The sequence below is a fragment of the Taudactylus pleione genome, unplaced genomic scaffold, assembly GCF_031769625.1.
Source record: "Taudactylus pleione unplaced genomic scaffold, aTauple2 ptg000370l, whole genome shotgun sequence".
Lineage (NCBI taxonomy): Eukaryota > Metazoa > Chordata > Amphibia > Anura > Myobatrachidae > Taudactylus > Taudactylus pleione.
The window spans coordinates 5,673,303-5,692,785 of record NW_028284771.1 but is presented as its reverse complement, the minus strand read 5'-3'; the positions used below and the strand labels follow the sequence as shown (position 1 = coordinate 5,692,785).

The 19,483-nt window shown below is 40.9% G+C and overlaps 1 protein-coding gene across 3 annotated transcripts in view; it reads left to right on the top strand.

Moving 5' to 3' along the window:
* Positions 1 to 19,483, top strand: part of RHOBTB3 (Rho related BTB domain containing 3) — an 82,377-nt gene that overhangs the window by 52,523 nt on the left and 10,371 nt on the right. For 2 of the 3 annotated variants that reach the window (XM_088444632.1, XM_088444631.1), the window contains exons 8-9: positions 11,537 to 11,654; positions 15,689 to 15,862. In XM_088444632.1, coding sequence (XP_088300758.1) covers positions 11,537 to 11,654; positions 15,689 to 15,862 — 292 coding nt within the window. Of the gene's footprint in view, positions 1 to 11,536; positions 11,655 to 15,688; positions 15,863 to 16,804; positions 16,906 to 19,483 lie in introns of those variants that run through there. The other variant, XM_088444633.1, reaches the window with a different exon arrangement.

The following is a 19,483-nucleotide window of genomic DNA, read 5'->3' as shown; positions in this document are numbered from 1 at the left end:
TACAGTTTGGTTGTATTGACAGTTTTGCTGCCTTTAACTTTCATATAATTCTATATATTATATACTGCACTAATGATATACTGCACTACTAAAGATCCTTGTTTTGCTAACACCTCACTAGCTTTTTGGTGTGTGTGTGTTTTTTTTTTTCTGCGACTACAACATGTCCAGAAATAAAGCTACTAAGAAGATGGGCGCTACAGCAATGCGCACATGTAAACACTGTCTAACTGTCATTTCACCTCAGGATCCAGAGCATAATGGCCTGTGTGTCAATTGTTTTGGGGCCCTGCAGCAGGTGAGCGTCTTGTCTGACACAGCTAATGTCACAATTTGTAGATGTCAGTGCCTATGCCACCTGTCCCTGTACAGCTTGCCATGGCAGAGCCTCCCTGGATGTAAACTTTTGCTCAGTCTGTCCAAGGGTTTGCTCAGGTGTCCACATCTTTTCAGCAAATGCTTGATAAGGATAGGGCTCCTAGGCATAGGCCTGGTCCACATATAAGTCCCACTCTATTACCTGACAGGGGTTCGGATTCAGAAGCTTACTCAGATGGTGAGGCTAGCGCCCCATTGCTTCAGACATGGAGACTTCCTCTTTTCCAGAGGAAACTATGTACCCTGTAGACATAGAAGCTCTTATTAGAGCAGTTAAATCTATTCTGTTATTGGAGGAAGAGGAACATCCTCCTAGATCTAATGCATCTTTAAAAGACAGAAAAATTAAGTGGCGGAATTTCCATCTTCTGCACAGCTAGAAGATCTCCTGGCGGAAGCATGGACACAACCTTGTAGACGTTTCCAAGCATATCGCTACCTGCAGTGGATAGGGCTAAATGGGAGTCTCCTCACTATGGATGCCCATATTACCCGCCTTGTTAGGTCATCCCTCCTACCTATACCAAATACATTATCTCTTAAAGATCCTACCGATAGGAAGTTGGGTAATTTCTGGAAGACCATTTATATGAATGCAGGATCCCTGGCTCGCCCAGCCCTGGGATCTGCTTGGATAGCTAAAGATGTAGGCTTCTGGGCAGACTCCTTGGAGGACGGTCTTACCTTAGGCGCCCATAGGAGTGACTTAGTGGCTATGGTTGCACACGTCAGGGAAGCGGCTTCTTATCTGAAGCAGCTATAGATTTTGGACTTTTAACCTCCTAAGGTTTTTGCTTCTGCAGTTGCGGCTAGAAGGCTGCACACTTGGAAAGCGGATACAGAATCTAATAAGGCTCTGGAAACTCTTCCTTATTCGGGTGACATCCTATTTGGTCTAGAACTGGACAAAATCGTGACTATGTTTTCAGCCTAAAAATCTGATTTTCTGCCATCTACCACTACGAGACCCAGGACTTCAGTTCGTGGGGTAAGGCCAGAGGGTTCTACCTCCAAAAGCTCCTAGCCCAGAGGTAAGCAGGCCAGACGTCCAGCGGACAAGCCTCCTGCATGATGGGGTGGGCCTCCTCCCGGGGGACCTCAAAATAGGAGGCCGGCTTCTTTGTTTTTCGGCAGTATGGATGCTGACCATAACAGAAGCTTGGCTCAAGGACGTTGTGTCTCGAGGCTACGTTCTTACTTTTCGACAGCGTCCACCTTCCAGGTTTTTTTTCCAGGTTTTGTAAGTCTGACTCTTTTTGTCCTGTACGATTTTCACAAGAAAGGATGACCAGCTACTAAGCAGATCTTAGGACAGGTTTCAAGAGGACTAGAGTGGAAAGAGGAAAAAGAGATTCCAGAGTGCAGGGAAGAACACAGGGACCTCCGCAGATACAGGAAATAAATTAGGTGGATATCCTTAGAATCATTAATTTAACTGATAAGATACTTGCCCCTCCACAGATTGAAGTTCTCATTAAAGGACTATCTTTTTCACCAGCGCAGTCCTTTGACAGATTTTAATTTGAGAAAGACTTAAACCTCTTCGCTAGAAAACTCCTCCTAAAAAAGTGTGCAAAGAAGAAAGACAGGTCACTTGACCTAGATAATGACAGAATGGATGTATCTCCTATAGGTACAACACTCACAGTTGATGATCTCACATCCGATGATCTAACAGCTGTACTCATCTTGAAGGAATTGAGAGGCTCATCAACTCAGCCACTAGTGGAACCCATCCCAAGTAAGTTGATGTGCCTCTCAATTTCTCCAAGATGAGTATAGCTGTTAGATCATCGGAGTAATTCACAGAGATCACCCAACAATACCTCTTAAGAAAAAATATCTACATTCTCACCTGACTTCACAACATTCCACCAAAAGGTCTATATAGTCCTAGTAAGTAAAGATTTGGACCAGCTAGAAAAAAACTAAATAATCAAACAATGTGAGTACAATGTAAATAGAGATGAGAGAAAATCCTAAAAAGAGATGCAAAAATGGGATGACGTAGTCATCAACCTCTCCGATAAGGGGGGTAATGTAGTTCTATGAGCCCGAAAGAAATACAACATGGTCATCAAGAGAGCCAAAAATAATGGTATCCTCACCAAAACAGACTTAGATTTTTAAAAAACGGAAAATCCTAACATTCCTACCTTGTGTCTTTTACCAAAAGATCCACAGGGAGGCCTAACATCTCTGGAATGGGCAGTTTGACAGAGAATGCCAGCAAATTTTTGGACTCCCATTTGAGAAAGTATGTATCCGGGTTACCTTCATATATGAGACACACTAGATGTGTTGAACAAGATCCAGGATATAATTCTTGACATTAATACATGGTTGATAAGATGATGATGAGAGTCTCTACACAAGCATAAAGCAAGAGCATGGGATCAATGCCAAATATTTGTTAAGCATGGATCAGGATAATGACTTCAACAACTTTCTACTTACACTATTGTGATTTGTGCTCACTAAAAATGATTTTGTTTGTAATGGCGGCTTCTACCTCTAGGTACAGGGTACTGCGATGAAGACCACGTGTGCCCCCACTTATGTAAATCTGTACCTGGGGTGGTGAGAGAGATTGGTATAGAAGTCATTATCCTCATTGAACACAACCACATCATTTTATGCTTAAGATATATTGATCTCTTGATAATTTGGGAGGGTGAGATAGAGATTGTTGAATAATTTCTCATGAAATTAAATTCCAACAAACTAAATTGAGACTCTTGCATGAAGTGAGTAAAGAGAAAATCAATTTCCTAGATGTCTCCCTGACCATAGATGTCTCCCTCTCCTGGTAATTAAAATTAAGGAGAAAGGCATAAGATTTGTAGGGACCTTCTGTCACGAATGGAGGGACTTCCAAAGTGTCCTTCACAGACATTTAGATATACTGTGTACAGACGCAGACTCAATTCTGGGAGATAAGATTCCAATTAGTTGGAGGAGATCCAAAAATTTGAAAGACAACTTAGTTCAGTCATCTGGGAAGTATCAAAAAACCTGTATTTTTAAAAATATGTAAGGCATGCTCAGTTATGTTACCTACAAAAATGTACTGTGACAGGTACAAAAAAACTTTGTATTTAAATGAACACATTAACTGCGACACAGCAGCAGTTATTTACAATGTTCATGTAAGAAAAGCTACATTTGGGAAAACCCAAAAGGCCACATAAAAAGACAGTTTTGGAGCAACCGGAGGAGCATATGGAATGCCGAAAAAGATCAATGAATGATGAGACCACTGACACCAGTGGCTAGGCAATTTTTAGAATATGATCAAAGTAATCCTAAGGGATTGACAGTTTTTGGCATGAGAAAGGTCAACATGGATATCAGAAGGGGAGACATTGATGGTGAACTTTTGAGACAGGAGACGAAACTCCTATTTCTAATGAATACATTGACACCAATATGCCTAAATGAAAAGAATAACTACACAGCCTATTTGAAATAGCCCTGCTTTTTAAAGAGGACTTCCTTTGAATAACTATGGCTTTTCTGGCTTTTCTGAAGTAGTCCTATCTTTGAAATAGACTCCCCTCAAATTCAAAAAAGATTCATTTAAGTATTTTTTTTCTTTTCTGTTCTCTTTTATCTTTAGTAACAACCACAACAACGTATATTTCCATTATGGATTTTTAAACACAACTATTTAAGGGATATTAATACTTAGACTAGATTGATATATATTAATGAATATTCATTCCCTTCATAATTTATGTAAATTTAGAAATACTACAGCTGGACATTAGTAATAAATATCCATATCCTCACAATTTATAATGTACACCTTTACACTTTTGAGCACGTTTTGTGATTCGTCTTGCACACACTTTTTTTTTTTTAGTCACCTAACATTTTTTTGTACACCCAAATAATCATAACACATTGTTATGGTCATATTATTGATTATACATCACATTTTTTATTTCACTTTACATAGTTGATAATTGTATTCGCTAACCCTACTAATAGTACAATGACTAAATATCACACAATCAAACAAATTTAGTGATTTAAGTAGATCTGTATTTTATATTTGGAATGATAAATATGCTATACATTAATAAATTCAGCAATATTCATTACACATGCATTTTATTTTATTTAGTGTACATCTTGTTTCCTATTTAATGTAAAATACATGGAATTAAAGGATGGACTATGTGTATTCCAACAGCTAGTAATCCAGGCTGAAGTGCGATTAATTCATAATTCCAATAGAGGGTTCTATGAATAAATAGTCTCGTATATATATTACTAGACACAAGATATATTTTTCATGAAATAAATAAATATACTAAATACAATAAGGATTATTCCCTAATTAAAATGTAAACACTACACAACATTTAATCTCTAAGCAATAAAGTTCCGTTCTCTCTTTTATACAGTTTGATGAATACAATATAAGTATCAATTGCCAGAAATACAGTAGAATAGGAGAAATTTGGGAATCTGTTTTGTTATGATATAATTATGGATTATTTATAGCATATTGGAATCCAATTAATGGAGAGAATAATTTTTGATTAACTTGTTCGATTATGTGGTAAAAATGATTGAAACACTCACTATATTATCAGTGTAATTTTAGGCTAGGTATTCGATTAACCTGGTCTGCTCACATGAAGGGAGAAATGAATGACTCAGCACTCTATTGTGTAACCTGAAATGGATGTCATTGCAATTGCATGAAGGAAGGAATATGTCAATCACGTGACCGGAGTGTCCGTGATCAAATTGATAAGGTGCCAAGCTGGGAGGATGAAATCTACATGAATCCCAGACTTAATATTAGTGTAGTAAATAGATTTTAATTAGTATGAAGATTTACAAACACTGACTTATGTCAGTTAATACCCTCTTTGGTTAGGTTATCGATTGATCAAACCTACCCATACTAGAGGATGTTTGATCCATTCGGAACTCAAATGGGGGATCTGAATAAATATTATAGGGCTTCCAGAATGGCTTGCTGATCACATGATCGGTACCAGGAACGTAATACGTGGCACCCTGCTGTTGGTCGATACAACTAATGAGAACATGATTGGCGAGATGAGTGTATGTCCAGTATATAAGGCAGATCTGGCAAACAATCAGATTTGCCTTGAAAAAGCTATATAGTGAAACTAATAATATATACAGTACTAACATGTCATCTGGATATTAATAAAAAGGAGTTAGTCCCGAGAGCGCTTTAATTAATGTGGCCGTATAATCACTTCAGCCTCAGTAGTGTGTGGCTGCCAGGGAGAGGAAGCACCATTTTTCAGTAGCTCTCTGGGCAGATCATATGTTAATGTGACCGTATAATAAACCTTGCTCACAGCAACACCGTGTGTAACCTAATCAATTGCATACTCTGACTACCCATGAGTACTGTATTATTTACACAGATGAAGTACCATGGCTGGACTGAAGTAAAACATTATAGGTTGATATTATTCCATATAAGAGGAGATATATACAGGTTGAGTCTCCCATATCCAAAATGCTTGGGACCAGGGGTAGTTTGGATAAGGGAATATTCCGTATTTTAGAATATTTGCATACCATAATTAAATATCTTGGGAATGGGACCCAAATATACACACAGAATGCATTTATGTGTTATATACACCTTATACACACAGCCTGCAGGTAAATTTATACAATTTTTTCAATAATTTTGTGGCTCAAACAAAGTTTGTGTACATACATGAAATTCATTTGTTTCATATACACCCTATACACACAGCCTGTAGGTCATTTTATACATTATTTTTAATAATTTGTGCCTTAGACAAAGTTTGTGTACATTGAGCCATCAACAATCAAAGGTTTCATTATCTCAGTCATGCCAAAAAAAATGGGAGACTCAACCTGTATATATATATGTGATACTAGTGACAAACATTGGCCCTCATTCAGAGCCGTTCGCTATTTGCGTTCGTTCGTTCAAAAACAAGGGGTGGCTATGCAAATGATCCGTTCGCACATTGCAGTCTGTTCACACCTCTAAGTCTGAACGAGCGAGCAAAACATACGCTCGTTTATTTGATAAAAACGCCCCCTGTCCGCTCGCACCATACGTCATGTCCGCTATTTATTAGATTAATCGAGTACATCAAACAGGATATGAACTGCTCGCTATTCTTGTGGTTGGTTTTTTCAACCGCTATTTTGCGAGCAGTTCTGAGTTAAAAAAAAACAAGTGACGTGGTCATTGACGCTGCTGTTTTAAATAAGCACACCCATAAAACGCCCGTTTTGACCTTTAAGCACGCCTGCGATTGGATCTCCACTCCCCGTTTTCAAGCACCTTCCCCTGTTACCACCCACATACGCCTCATTCTGTCACTCAAAATAGCAGGCACTCGCTATATTGCGTACAAATGATTTTTGGCCGCACTGACTGGTTCGCGCATGCGTACTACAAACCGTACGCATGCGCAGATGTGCGAACATCGCTCGGAACGAGCGTACTGCCGCTAGCGAGTGGCTCTGAATGAGGGCCATTGTTCACTGTGACTGTATTGGAGATCGATCAGAAACACCTATAAGTACATTCATAAAATTTCATGTGATAAGTATAAGACCAGAAATATTTTGTGAACTGTCTACAAGACTTGTATACTAGGCAATTGAATTATTATCAGTCACACTGAATAACTGGGCATGATAAGCCTTAATTGTTGCGATTGAGTAACAACCTCACTTGCAGTAGTGTGGAGCTGCCAGGAAGAGTAAGCACCATTTATAAGGGGCTCTCTAGGCAGATCATATTTTAATATGTCAGCACAATAACCATTGCTCACATAAATAGTTTGTAATCTAATTATTTGCATACTCTGACTACCCATAAGCATACAAGACTATTTGTCATGGCTGAGCTATAGTTAAATAAATCAATATAGGCGGATCTAACCCCATACAAGAAGGTATAGGGATATACATGATCCCAGAGAAAAGTATTGTGTATCACAAATTGTATGCTTACTGTGATTTATATTAGAGATAAATTAGAATCGCCTACAATCACTCCCATGTCATGTGCAAATATAAGACCAGAAATATTATTGTGAGCTGCTTAAGAGATTTAGTTATTAAGATATCGAACTATAAGCACACTAAGTACAGGGCATGATAAGTTATTACCTGGAATGAGAGTGAGTTCTTTACTAATACTCGCTAGTAGGTTATAAACCATTTTGGAATTACTAATATATATATATATATATATATATATATATATATATATTAATACTCACTGGTAGGTTATAAACCATTTTGAAATAATATATATAATATAGGAGACGCCATTTTGAACATAATTACCAACGTTCTAATTACACTGGACACTACCCTTTTCTTGTAAGCAAAACTTTATTAATGAAACATTCAAGTGGGTATAAAGCATGCAGTATATTTTAGTCACATTTCTGAACTTTTTCCACATGTTCTTCTATCTTTGTTTTATTTTTCTGGTTTTAATATATGCTTCTGAATATTAAATGGGAAATATTAAAGGTTATGTTATAATGTATTCTTTATTTGTGCACCACATTTGACATTTTGTTTTCTCTTTATTGCTATGTATACATTATTTGTCTGTGGTGGCACCCCCCAGTTCTGATGTGTTTTTGGGATTGATACATTGGGGGTTTGTTATCTCAACATACCAATAAGTAATATAATGTGCAACTGACAAACTTGATTCCGTGGTGAACCCACCTGCCCCTGCTGAGGTAAAGGCCCATTCCACCCAGTCAGTGGAGACTTCATGGGCAGCACGCTGTGGGGCTTCTGCAGAACCGCTCTGTAAGGCTTCCACATGGTCATCTGCTCTTACTTTTATAAGATTTTACACTTTTGCGTCCTCGGACGCCGTCTGTACTCACTGCAGCACAGGAGCGTCCCCGCCCATAGGGGACAGGTTTAGGACGTTCCAGAGTTGTTCCCGTGCCCCCTAGTGGAGGAAGAAGAAAAGGAGACGTATGTTGTACCTGTTAAGTCTCTTTCTTCGACTCCATAGGCGACCACCCTGACGCACCTGTCTGCCGGGGGGTGTTTCCTTGGTGACCGGTCCAGCTGTACTTTCCATGGTATGGATAGTTCTGTATGTATGCCGACCTTTCTTCTCCTTCTCCTCTGCCTCGCTCCTGCCATGGGCTTGCAAACTAACCTGAGGTCCCAGTGGCTGGGGGCGGAGTATAGAGGAGAGGAGAGTGGGCTTGTGGGTAAATTTCATTAACAGTTTGGTGCCCAGTCTCTCCTTTTCAAGCTATACCCAGAGTTGGCCCTGTGCCCCCTATGGAGTCAAACAAAGAGACTTAACAGGTAATGCTGGCCATACGTTAGCGCGATTTAGGACCGATGTGCCCAAATTTCGATACATCGTACGATGAATTGTCGAATCATGTAGCATTTTTAGATAGGATACGATCCGATACGCACTCCCGCCGCTTCTTAAAAGTATCGTATGATCAGATGTGCAGCCCATCATATCTATCGTAATCGTATGCAGATCGTGTGTGTGTTAAAAAGCACCAAAACGTGCCGTTCGGACTGCTGGGGAGTTTAAGGGAAAACGTATGATGAAACGCATCGTACTAGTGTATGGCCAGCATAAGACATAAGTTTCCTTTCGCCTCTAGTTCAGTTCGGCCCATATAGTCTGGATACTAAAAATACAATATGTTTGAGGAATGTATGACTTGATATATTAATCATACTGTGATAATTGTTGTCCCAACATGAACGCTCACCCCAAATGTAAAATATGCCAATCATGAGGCCTTATAATTGGCATATTTTACATTTGGGGTGAGCTTTCGGGCGTGGGGCCCCTGGGGTTGGTCTGGCTGGGCCCCCTGATGGCATCACCACTTAATACACATAGTTACTTTTTACATCACATATTATGTTTGTATTTTTTTCATGTAATATTTCACATATATTTTAATCCCTTTTTCCAACACTCATTAATTAGTCTTACACATCTATACTTTACACTGCACTGTCACTCTTTTTCCATTTTTCGTGTGATGCCCTGGGGGGGGTCCTGGGCTGAATGTTTTTTGGGGTGCACTGAACCTCCTAATGTTAGGGACTGCTAGTGACAGGGAAGCTGTGACGAGGCCTAGCAGCTTTCCATGTATTTGCAAATGCATGCAACTAATATCTCTGAATTTCTATGACCATATAGTCTTCATATATTGTTGCAAGTACTATTCAGTGTGCTGAGGAACAATAGGGGGTTAAATCCCCCTCCTTTTTCTACCAGGCATTTTATCTTGCATTGTATGCCCAGCAAAAAAAAAGAACTACAGAGTATTTCTTAGTCATGTTTACAAAACAAAATACCCACATTTTGATTTTTGGTTCGCTATTTTGCAATCTCAGTAAAATTCCACTTTTTTGGCTATATTAAGTAGTTTGTCTTTGCCATTAGAGGAGTTCTAACAATCCTATTTGTATTTTCTGAAAAGTGAAAGTCTTCTGGAGAAAAACAAAGATCTGATATTTGTGGCTACCAGGGCTGGCAACAGAAATCTCGGTGCCCGGTACACTGATGTTTCTGGGGGCTCCTCCTTCTCCCCACCACCCCCGGTCCCGCATATCCCTCACCTGCATGTGTGATATGTGAAGCATGATATGTTAACTGAAAGATATGCCAGCCTTTAAATAAAGTAAAAATACACTATGACTTACCTCACTTGTCTCTCTGTCACTGACGATGCAGGCTGTAGTTTTTGTCTGCCTTCTCTTGCAAGTTCTTCTTGATGACCGTGCTGTCAAGGGTATGAGGGATGGTGTCTGCAGCCAGCCATCCTCAGCCCCTCATCACCTTCCTCAAATTCAGCCTCTCAGCCCAGAAGCCCCCTATCACCTTCCTCCATCCCCAGCCCCCATCACCTTCTGTTCCAGCCCCCATCACCTTCCTCCGCCCCCAGCCCCATCACCTTCCTCTGCCCACAGCACCCTTCATTTTCCTCCATCCCCTATCACCTTCTGTCGACAGCCCCCTTCACCTTCCTCTGCCCCCAGCCCCTGTCAGCTTCCTCTGCTCCCTTCACTTCTGTCCTGAGCACCTATTATCTTCCTCTTCCCCCAGCCCCTATTCCTCTATCATCCCCTAAACTTCTCAAGGTTGTTGCTAGATCCAAGTCCCCTCACCAGCACAGTGGCGTGCGGCGACGTGACCTGTAATGTCACGCAACCGCGTTCCTCACTTAAAGGTCACACCCGGCCTGGGCTGCAGCTGAGCCACTTGGAAGAGCCCAGGACTGCCCGGGCCAGGCTACAAGGGAGGTGGAGCTGGGGCTGGACGGTGGCTATGGGTCCCAGGAATCGTGGCCCCGTTTTGTGCCCATCCAGTCCTTTGGGCTCCTCATGGGCCCGGTACAGTGTACCCTTAGTTCCCCCTTGTCGCCGGGCCTGGTGGTTACTCCGTAAACAAATTTCTGATATGGATATTGGAATATGACAAGCCCAAAAAGTTCCCAAACAGGCTCCGCACACTGGTAAGAAAAGCTTCAGTGATAAAGGGGTTAAATACATTTTATTTTAAAATTGCAACTTACAAGTTAAACAATATCACTGTCATTACACGATTCTCTATTGTGTATATAAGACTTCATTACATTATTACACTGTATACAAATAGGGTAATGTGACTATACCATGTAATATAAACCGTGCCAAGCCATGCATATGTCTGTGGTTTTTCTATGCTATGTGAGAAAACACACTTTTACACCTGACGTGTGTCTCGCACAAATGCTACTGTGTGTAAGGATGCATCCAGCTAAATGTGCACACAAAGGCGCTGTTTGTTGTGTGCCTTTTTTTTATACTTTCGTTCAGGGTGTAAATACATCTAACTCTAAATTAAACCCTAACTATATTACAGTACATCTCCTTTAATATTAAAGCAACCAACTTTACTAATAGCACATCGACTTATTTACATGTTACACATAATACTCTGTAAGTATTTCCATTTGCTCTCCGGATCTGAAGCACGTTATCGCACTCTATCGTAGACATCACCATCATTTCTAATCTCAATAAGAAAAATGGAGACTGTAGAGCTTATAAAACTCAATTTTACCTTAAAATTTGTGCAATTTAAGTTCTTTCTTCTCTGTAGGTTATGAATTCAGCAGACGTGCCTCTTTCACACGCTAAGAAGCCATTGCAGTTATGTGACTGTCTGGGGTTATTTTTTAACACTCCATTGTTGGCGGATGTAATCTTCCAAGTGCAAGGTACCAAGATGTCATACTGTGTAACCTTTACATGATTCATTGTATACATTAGATTAGTACTGGCATGTAATACTGTGTAACCTTTACATGATTCATTGTGTACATTAGATTAGTACTGGCATGTAATACTGTGTAACCTTTACATGATTCATTGTATACATTAGATTAGTACTGGCATGTAATACTGTGTAACCTTTACATGATTCATTGTATACATTATATTAGTACTGGCATGTAATACTGTGTAACCTTTACATGATTCATTGTATACATTAGATTAGTACTGACATGTAATACTGTGTAACCTTTACATGATTCATTGTGTACATTAGATTAGTACTGGCATGTAATACTGTGTAACCTTTACATGATTCATTGTGTACATTAGATTAGTACTGGCATGTAATACTGTGTAACCTTTACATGATTCATTGTGTACATTAGATTAGTACTGGCATGTAATACTGTGTAGCCTTTACATGATTCATTGTGTACATTAGATTAGTACTGGCATGTAATACTGTGTAGCCTTTACATGATTCATTGTGTACATTAGATTAGTACTGGCATGTAATACTGTGTAGCCTTTACATGATTCATTGTATACATTAGATTAGTACTGGCATGTAATACTGTGTAGCCTTTACATGATTCATTGTATACATTAGATTAGTACTGGCATGTAATACTGTGTAACCTTTACATGATTCATTGTATACATTAGATTAGTACTGGCATGTAATACTGTGTAGCCTTTAGATTAGTAATTACATACTTTAGATGAACATTTACCATATATTCAGAGATCAAAACAATAGTTTTGCAAATGTAGTTATAGTGCACATCTCCTACACACAGTGGGAGTTGAACCCGTACTCCTAACAATGCGACCTATCAATTTCCTATTAACCAGTGACAGTGCGATGTCTGAATTACTAAAAATAGGGCTGGAGTATTCCCATTGTTTATACATTGTCTATGCAAAAGGTTAGCCTGTGAAAAGATGGTGATGTCTTTTCACCACCGAGACTAAGCAAATAGAATTTAACCTGAGGCTACATACTCTACCCTCCATCCTGTACACACCTACTCTCTACCCTAGTGATTCCCAACCTCGGTCCTCAAGGCACACTAACAGTCCTGGTTTTAGTGATATCCATGGTTGAGCACAGATGGTTAAATCAAAATAACTGAGGTACCCAATAAGTCACCTGTGCTCAATTCTGGTTATCCTTAAAACCTGGACTGTTAGTGTGCCTTGGGGACCGTGGTGGGGAACCCCTGCTCTACCCTCAGGACACCCCTCCGCCTATGCTCATCATGATCTACCTATTTTCTACCCTCAGGACACACCTTTACCTTGAATTATACACACAACTCTCCACCCTCAGGACATGCCTCCACCCTGATCACATAATTAGATTAGATTATCCTGTTATACTCCTTTCTATAGTAATAATTGGCAGGGTACAGGGCCCAAGTATCACCACTGTATAAGAGGTAAATAATCTCTGTGTGGTCCCAAAAGGAGTGAATCTTTCTTAAAAAGGTGAAAATCTTGAGGGCAGTAATATATTGTCTAGTATACTAGTTCGAATTATAACACAGTGGTTACCATGGTAAAAGGCAATGAATATATATCCCACTCCTGGCTTGGCTATATAGATGTTATGGCAGGGTTTCTATATCCCTGTCCTAAAGGATGTACGGTCTCAGTATTTTTTTAGTTCTCATGTGAATATCTTGTGACTACCTGACAATTTAATTCCAAATTGATGGTAAACAAGCTTCTCATGTGTGAGACTACTGAAAAATAGCGAATGTGTAACTCAGGCTATCAGCCCAATAGTGATGTGCAATCAGAGATAATTAATTCATGCGTGAGATAATTTTGACATCTATTCCCACATATATATGAGATAAGGTCTCAGGGCCTGATTCAGACCCGGACGCTAAGCTGCGCTCGCTGCCAAAAGGGGCCGGGTATGCAAATCCCGCGATCGCACTGTCTGGCTTAAGGACGCCTTCTATGTCTTATAGGGTGACGGCAGTGAGCGTACACAGGAGTATAAAGTCTACCTTTCTCTCTTAGCACTCGTCATCTCCAGGAAGTGTGTGATTAATCAGTAACCGACACCCATCGGAGCTGCACGCAGCACTTCAGGTAGCCCCTACCTCACCGCACGCACTGCGATCAGTTCAGGCTAAAATTCAACCAAGTGACGTGTTCAGTGACGCTACATTGCTAATTATGCACACCCATAAAACTCAGTTTTGATGCTTAGACACTCCTGCGTTCACACATCCACTCCCCCATTCACAAGCACCTTCCTGTCACCACCCACAAACTGCGCTCAAAGTAGCGTCCAGTCTGTGTACGATTCCCGGCCACAGTGACTGGTTCGCACATGCGTACTTTGACGCATGCACAGATGTGCGATAATCGCCCCTAGCGAGCATTCGCAGCTTAGCTACCGGGTCTGAATCAGGCCCTCAGTCTCCTATATAATTGCTGCTTTAGTGTAGAAATCACTCCAGGAATAATGTACACTTCTTCTTGTTGTTTACACCAGCATATAGGTATAATTACAGTCATCAGCCTGACAGATGAGAAGCTTGTTTACCATCAATTTGGAATTAAATTGTCATGTAGTCATAAGATATTCACATGAGAACTGAATAAACACTGAGGGGTCTATTTACTAAGCAGTGTTAGGAGACAGAGTGAAAAGTGATAAGAAAGTGATAAGGTGCCAGCCAATCAGTTCCCAACTGTCATTTTTCAAACACAGCCTGTGAGATGACAGTTGGGAGCTGATTGGCTGGCACCTTATCACTTTCTCATCACTTTTCACTCTGTCTCCTAACACTGCTTAGTAAATAGACCCCTTAGAACCTACATCCTTTAGGACAGGGATATAGAAACTCTGCCATAACATCTATATATTCAAGCCAGGAGTGGGATATATATTCATTGCTTTTTACCATGGTAACCACTGTGTTATCATTCAAACTGGTATACTAGGCAATATATTACTGCCCTCAAGATTTTCGTCTTTTTAAGAAAGATTCACTCCTTTTGGGACCACATAGAGATTATTTACCTCTTATACAGTGGTGATACTTGGGCCCTGTACCCTGCCAATTATTACAAAGAAATATCAGGAGTAATCCTTCTGATTAAGAGTATATGATATTTTGTCATGTGTGTGTCAAAGAGACTTATTTTAATATTGAGTTAATAAAAGTTCTATTTTAAGACTTATTAATTTGACAAGAGTGCCCCAACCAAGGAGTCCATCTTTCCTCGCTTTTTTCTAAAAACTTGTATATTTGCTTTTGTAAGGCAGGCCCAAAATGTGGACATTTCTGTTGAATAATCAAAGTTTATCAAATAAACCCACAGAATGTTTATTCATCAGTTAAAGGGAACACGTTGTAGTCTACAGCAGTGATTCCCAAACTGGGCGCCATGGCATCTTGCAAGGGTTGGTGGTCCAGGACCAAATCAAATTATTTATGGTCAATGTGATAGGCAAAACCAGTGACAGTGGCTGCCAATCATAAAATGTGAATCACAAACAGAAGCTCAATCCTGTCCACCACCACATAACTTCCACCACCACCACATAACTTCCACCACCACCACGTAACTTCCTCCACCACCACGTAACTTCCTCCACCACCACATAACCTCCACCACCACATAACGTCCACCACCACATAACTTCCACCACCACCACATAACTTCCACCACCACCACCACATAACTTCCACCACCACATAACTGCACCTAAGGATGACAGGTAAAAACAATTTACTTTATTTTTCATCTGAATTTTTCATAAGAAACTTTTGGCCTAAGGGTGGCGTGAAAAAAATACTGATACTTTAGGGAGCTGTTATTCAAGAGCGTTTGGGAACCACTGGTCGTCAGTATAGTATGTGTGATGTGACTATAAAATGTAAAGTTAGGTATCAAATATGTATTACATAACATGACTGAATGTATTTATTTATTTTTGTGACTGCAGATAGTAAAATACCTGCGCATAGAGCTGTGCTGGTGGCCCGCTGTGACGTAATGGCTGCCATGTTTAGCGGAAGTTACATGGAAGCAAATTGTGTACTTATTCCAGTGTATGACATATCCAGGGACACATTCCTTGCTTTTCTGGAGTATATTTACAAAGATTCCTTCTACCCTGGTAAGATATGTTATGTCTCTGTACCAGTTTGTCATGAAGGTATGATGGTAATATAGACAAATCTTCCATTTCTTGCCATGTATGTATGTTTTTGGATTGAATAAAATAAATGCTTCACAAAGTGTTTGCAGAGATAATGTCACATAATTGGCACTACCCCAGATATTAAATCCAAGCTTTAATTGTTTTGTTATCCGGTGGAAAGAGGTACCACATATGTGTACTTTATACAAGCTCAAAAGAAGATATAGGCCCAGGAATACAAGTATTTTGTTTAGTTTAATTTAGAATGTAAACCCAAGACAAGGCAAAGGTGGGAGAACAATATTTGGGAGTGAGGTGCGGGTGGTGGCAGGTTTATTTTTTATGAGATTAGGCAACATTCTGTTAACCAGTCAACAAAATTTCACGAGTGTGTGGGGAACCCATAAAAATGCATCATTGTGATTTAGAGTGGGTGACCCGGTCTTATGCTGCTGGATAGTTGCTCAGTTGCCCCAAAACACATTCACAGGTGGACTTCTTTAGGCAGGACAGTCACAATTTGAGACCTCTCCCTTCCTTCCCGATCGGGACATCTTTCTCCTGGTCCTGGTCCAGCTAGTAGTTGGGGGTGTATTCCTTTACTGCTCTGCATAGCAGGGGAACAAGATAGTTGGCAATACAGCATGTTGGCAGCACTGGATATGCCTCAGTTGTATAGATATTGGGTTGTCTGCAGGGGTGTGGGGTTTGTATTTTTCTTTTTAAAGGGAGAAAGGGATACTATTCTTATTACTTGTACTTGCATTATTTATTTATATGTATTTATTTATTTTTCTTCTTCATCCATCGGGGACACAGGCTTTATGTTGGGTATAGGTTGGTGGTTTGGAGCTGTGCTAACATCTTCATAGGTTTAACTTGTATTTTATTTTTGTTTTACGTTTTTTATTTTTACAGAGTAAGCAGCGCTAGGCGTCCTATACGACGCCCGCACTACTGTTCCATCACCCCAGCGGCCACCCCAGCGGCCACACCGCTGACGAATGGGTCAGTGTCCTCAGCCGCAGCTCCATACACAGCAGGGAGCTGCAAGCCGCAGCAGGGACAAGGTAAGGTGGCTCCCTTACGTCACTCCCTCTTGTGGTTGCTCCGGGAGTCCCATCTGACCAGGGGTCGTCCCTTTTGGGTTCAGGATTGGGTCCTCCTTACCACCGACGCAAGGGGGTGGGGGGGGCAGAGTCCTGTCAGCAGATTTTCCAGGGACAGTGGTCGGTTCGGGAGATCCAATTGCCGATCAACATTCTGGAGCGCGGTTTACAGGGCCCTGTGTCAGGTTTTGTCGCCTACATAAACCATCAGGGCGGTACTCACAGTTGTGCCACTATGAGAAAAGTCAGCCACTTTCTTTGGGCGGAGAGGCATCTTTCGTCCCTGTCAGCGGTTTACATTCCTGGAGTACAAAATTGGGAAGCTGACTTCCTAAACCGCCAGGACATTCATTCGGGCAAATGGGCCCTAGATCCGGACATCTTTCATCTCTTGGTTCTTCGCTGGGGCTTGCCGGACATCGATATGATGGCAACACCCAAATGCTCTGTATCATATAATCCAAAACACAATTCATAGGTATACTCTCCTTATTATATGAGCCCCCAATGGTACACAATGTTCTCCAAGTCACAAACGAACACCAGTAGATATTCAAAACATATGTGGAAAGGTAAATATGGAAAACAGTGCAGTAAAACACAAATAAATGTATTTTAACATTTAACATTAACAGTGGCAGCTCCAGAGTTGGGGTTGCAGTGCAGTCCAAAATTCAAATGGGGGAGCCACACCAACTGCCAGTGATTCCTGGCCAGAGATGTATGACAGCATTTGTAATGGCAGTTGGTGTGGCTCCCCTATTTGAATTTTGGACTGCACTGCAGCCCCACCTCTGGAGTCTCCACTGCATGTAAACCAGAATCATTTAAATGAAACTTGATTTTTCTAGTCCACTATCATCTAGCAAAGGTGTGGAGTTCCTTCCTCTAGGATTCATGTCCTAAAGCCTGGAGCCATATCTGACTGTGAGCTCACAGTGCTGGAGTCAGTCCATTCAGTCCTATTCCACAGTGTTCAGTAGTTCTCTTCTGTACAGGTTTATTGAAGCAGGACTGTATGAAATCAATTGTCAAGTGCAATACTACACAAGGCTCTGTTTAATAAGTGAATAATATGAAGCACAAATGCATCATGGCACTGGCAGATGTCACCTGCTCAGTCGCTGCCCCATCTCTGTTAGTACAGAAGTGCATGTGCTGCTATGGTGCATCAGTGCATGGCCAATGGGATATTGACCATGTGTATAAATAATGCCTAAAGGTTTAGAAGGTCTCTTGCCACCACCTCTTCCAAACTTCATGGGCATTGTATTAACAGATGTGGGGAAATTAGTTATTCGGTATTAGGCATTCGGACACTGCTGCACTGATTGGGATGAAACCAACGCAAGCTGGTCCAGTTGGATCCTGGCCAGGTTTCAGGGGTGTTAGGGTCCCGATCAGACCTCCAATTGGTGTACACTTGGCTGAATGGATTTGGTTGAAACCTCACAGAGTAATGGCAATTGGTCTGGGATGCCTAATGGAGTGGTTGGGGTCCCAGTCGAACCTCACGGCGTAAGCTTGTTCTAGGCCTTCCATTGGATGGATTTGGATGACATCACATAATTTGTACAAAAACTTCACAGAATGGTTACATTGGATCCCAGAACACATACTAGGGGATTGGGGTCCCGGTCGGCCCTCCCGCTTGTATATGCTGTGCATAACATTGACCCGGGGAGCCTGTTCTAAGCCTTCCACTGGATGGATTTGGACAAAAACTTCACAAAGTGGTAAAATTGGATCCCAGAAGACATACCCAGAAGTCCTGGTTGCACCTCACGGCGGAGTATGCCAGACAGAACTTTAACTAATATAATATTATATTGTGAAAAGGATAACACGCTGGATTAAAAGGTTCAACCAGTTCCTTTATTCTCAGGCAGGTGAACAGCATCAGGTAAGCTTCGGACAGCATATACTTCACAGCATGGCAGTTTACAGTTCACAAGCAAGTTGGTAACACATCCATATGGCTTGCTATTGTAACCCCACACCCCCAGCCTATTGTCTGGGCGACACTTTCACCATCAGAAGCATTGACATTTTGCACTGACACAACTTTAAAGATCAATAACAGGTAATGCTAATTATCCTTGCTTGTGGCGTACAACTGATCCCAGGAAAACTTGGACTGAATCTCATTACCATGCTGTGTATTGCTCCATCTCTGTACAAACCTGCTGCCCCACATTAACCTCATTAACCTCAATGGATCTTTTGATTGATTAAGAACAAGTGTGGGTCTTGAATGGTCCAGGATGGGACCGAGTTCGACAGATGACGGCATAAGTATTATTTATGTGTCTGGTGGATGTTAAGTGAGCCATTACTATTTACATTGCTGGAACAGCAAGCACAACAGCAGCTTGCTTAGACTGTCTTAGAGGCATTATAGTGACTGGACTAACAATGAGGATATCCCAGTAACACAGTGATTGATAAAAGAGTGGTTTGCTTGAAGCATATGAAGTGTGTGGAGATG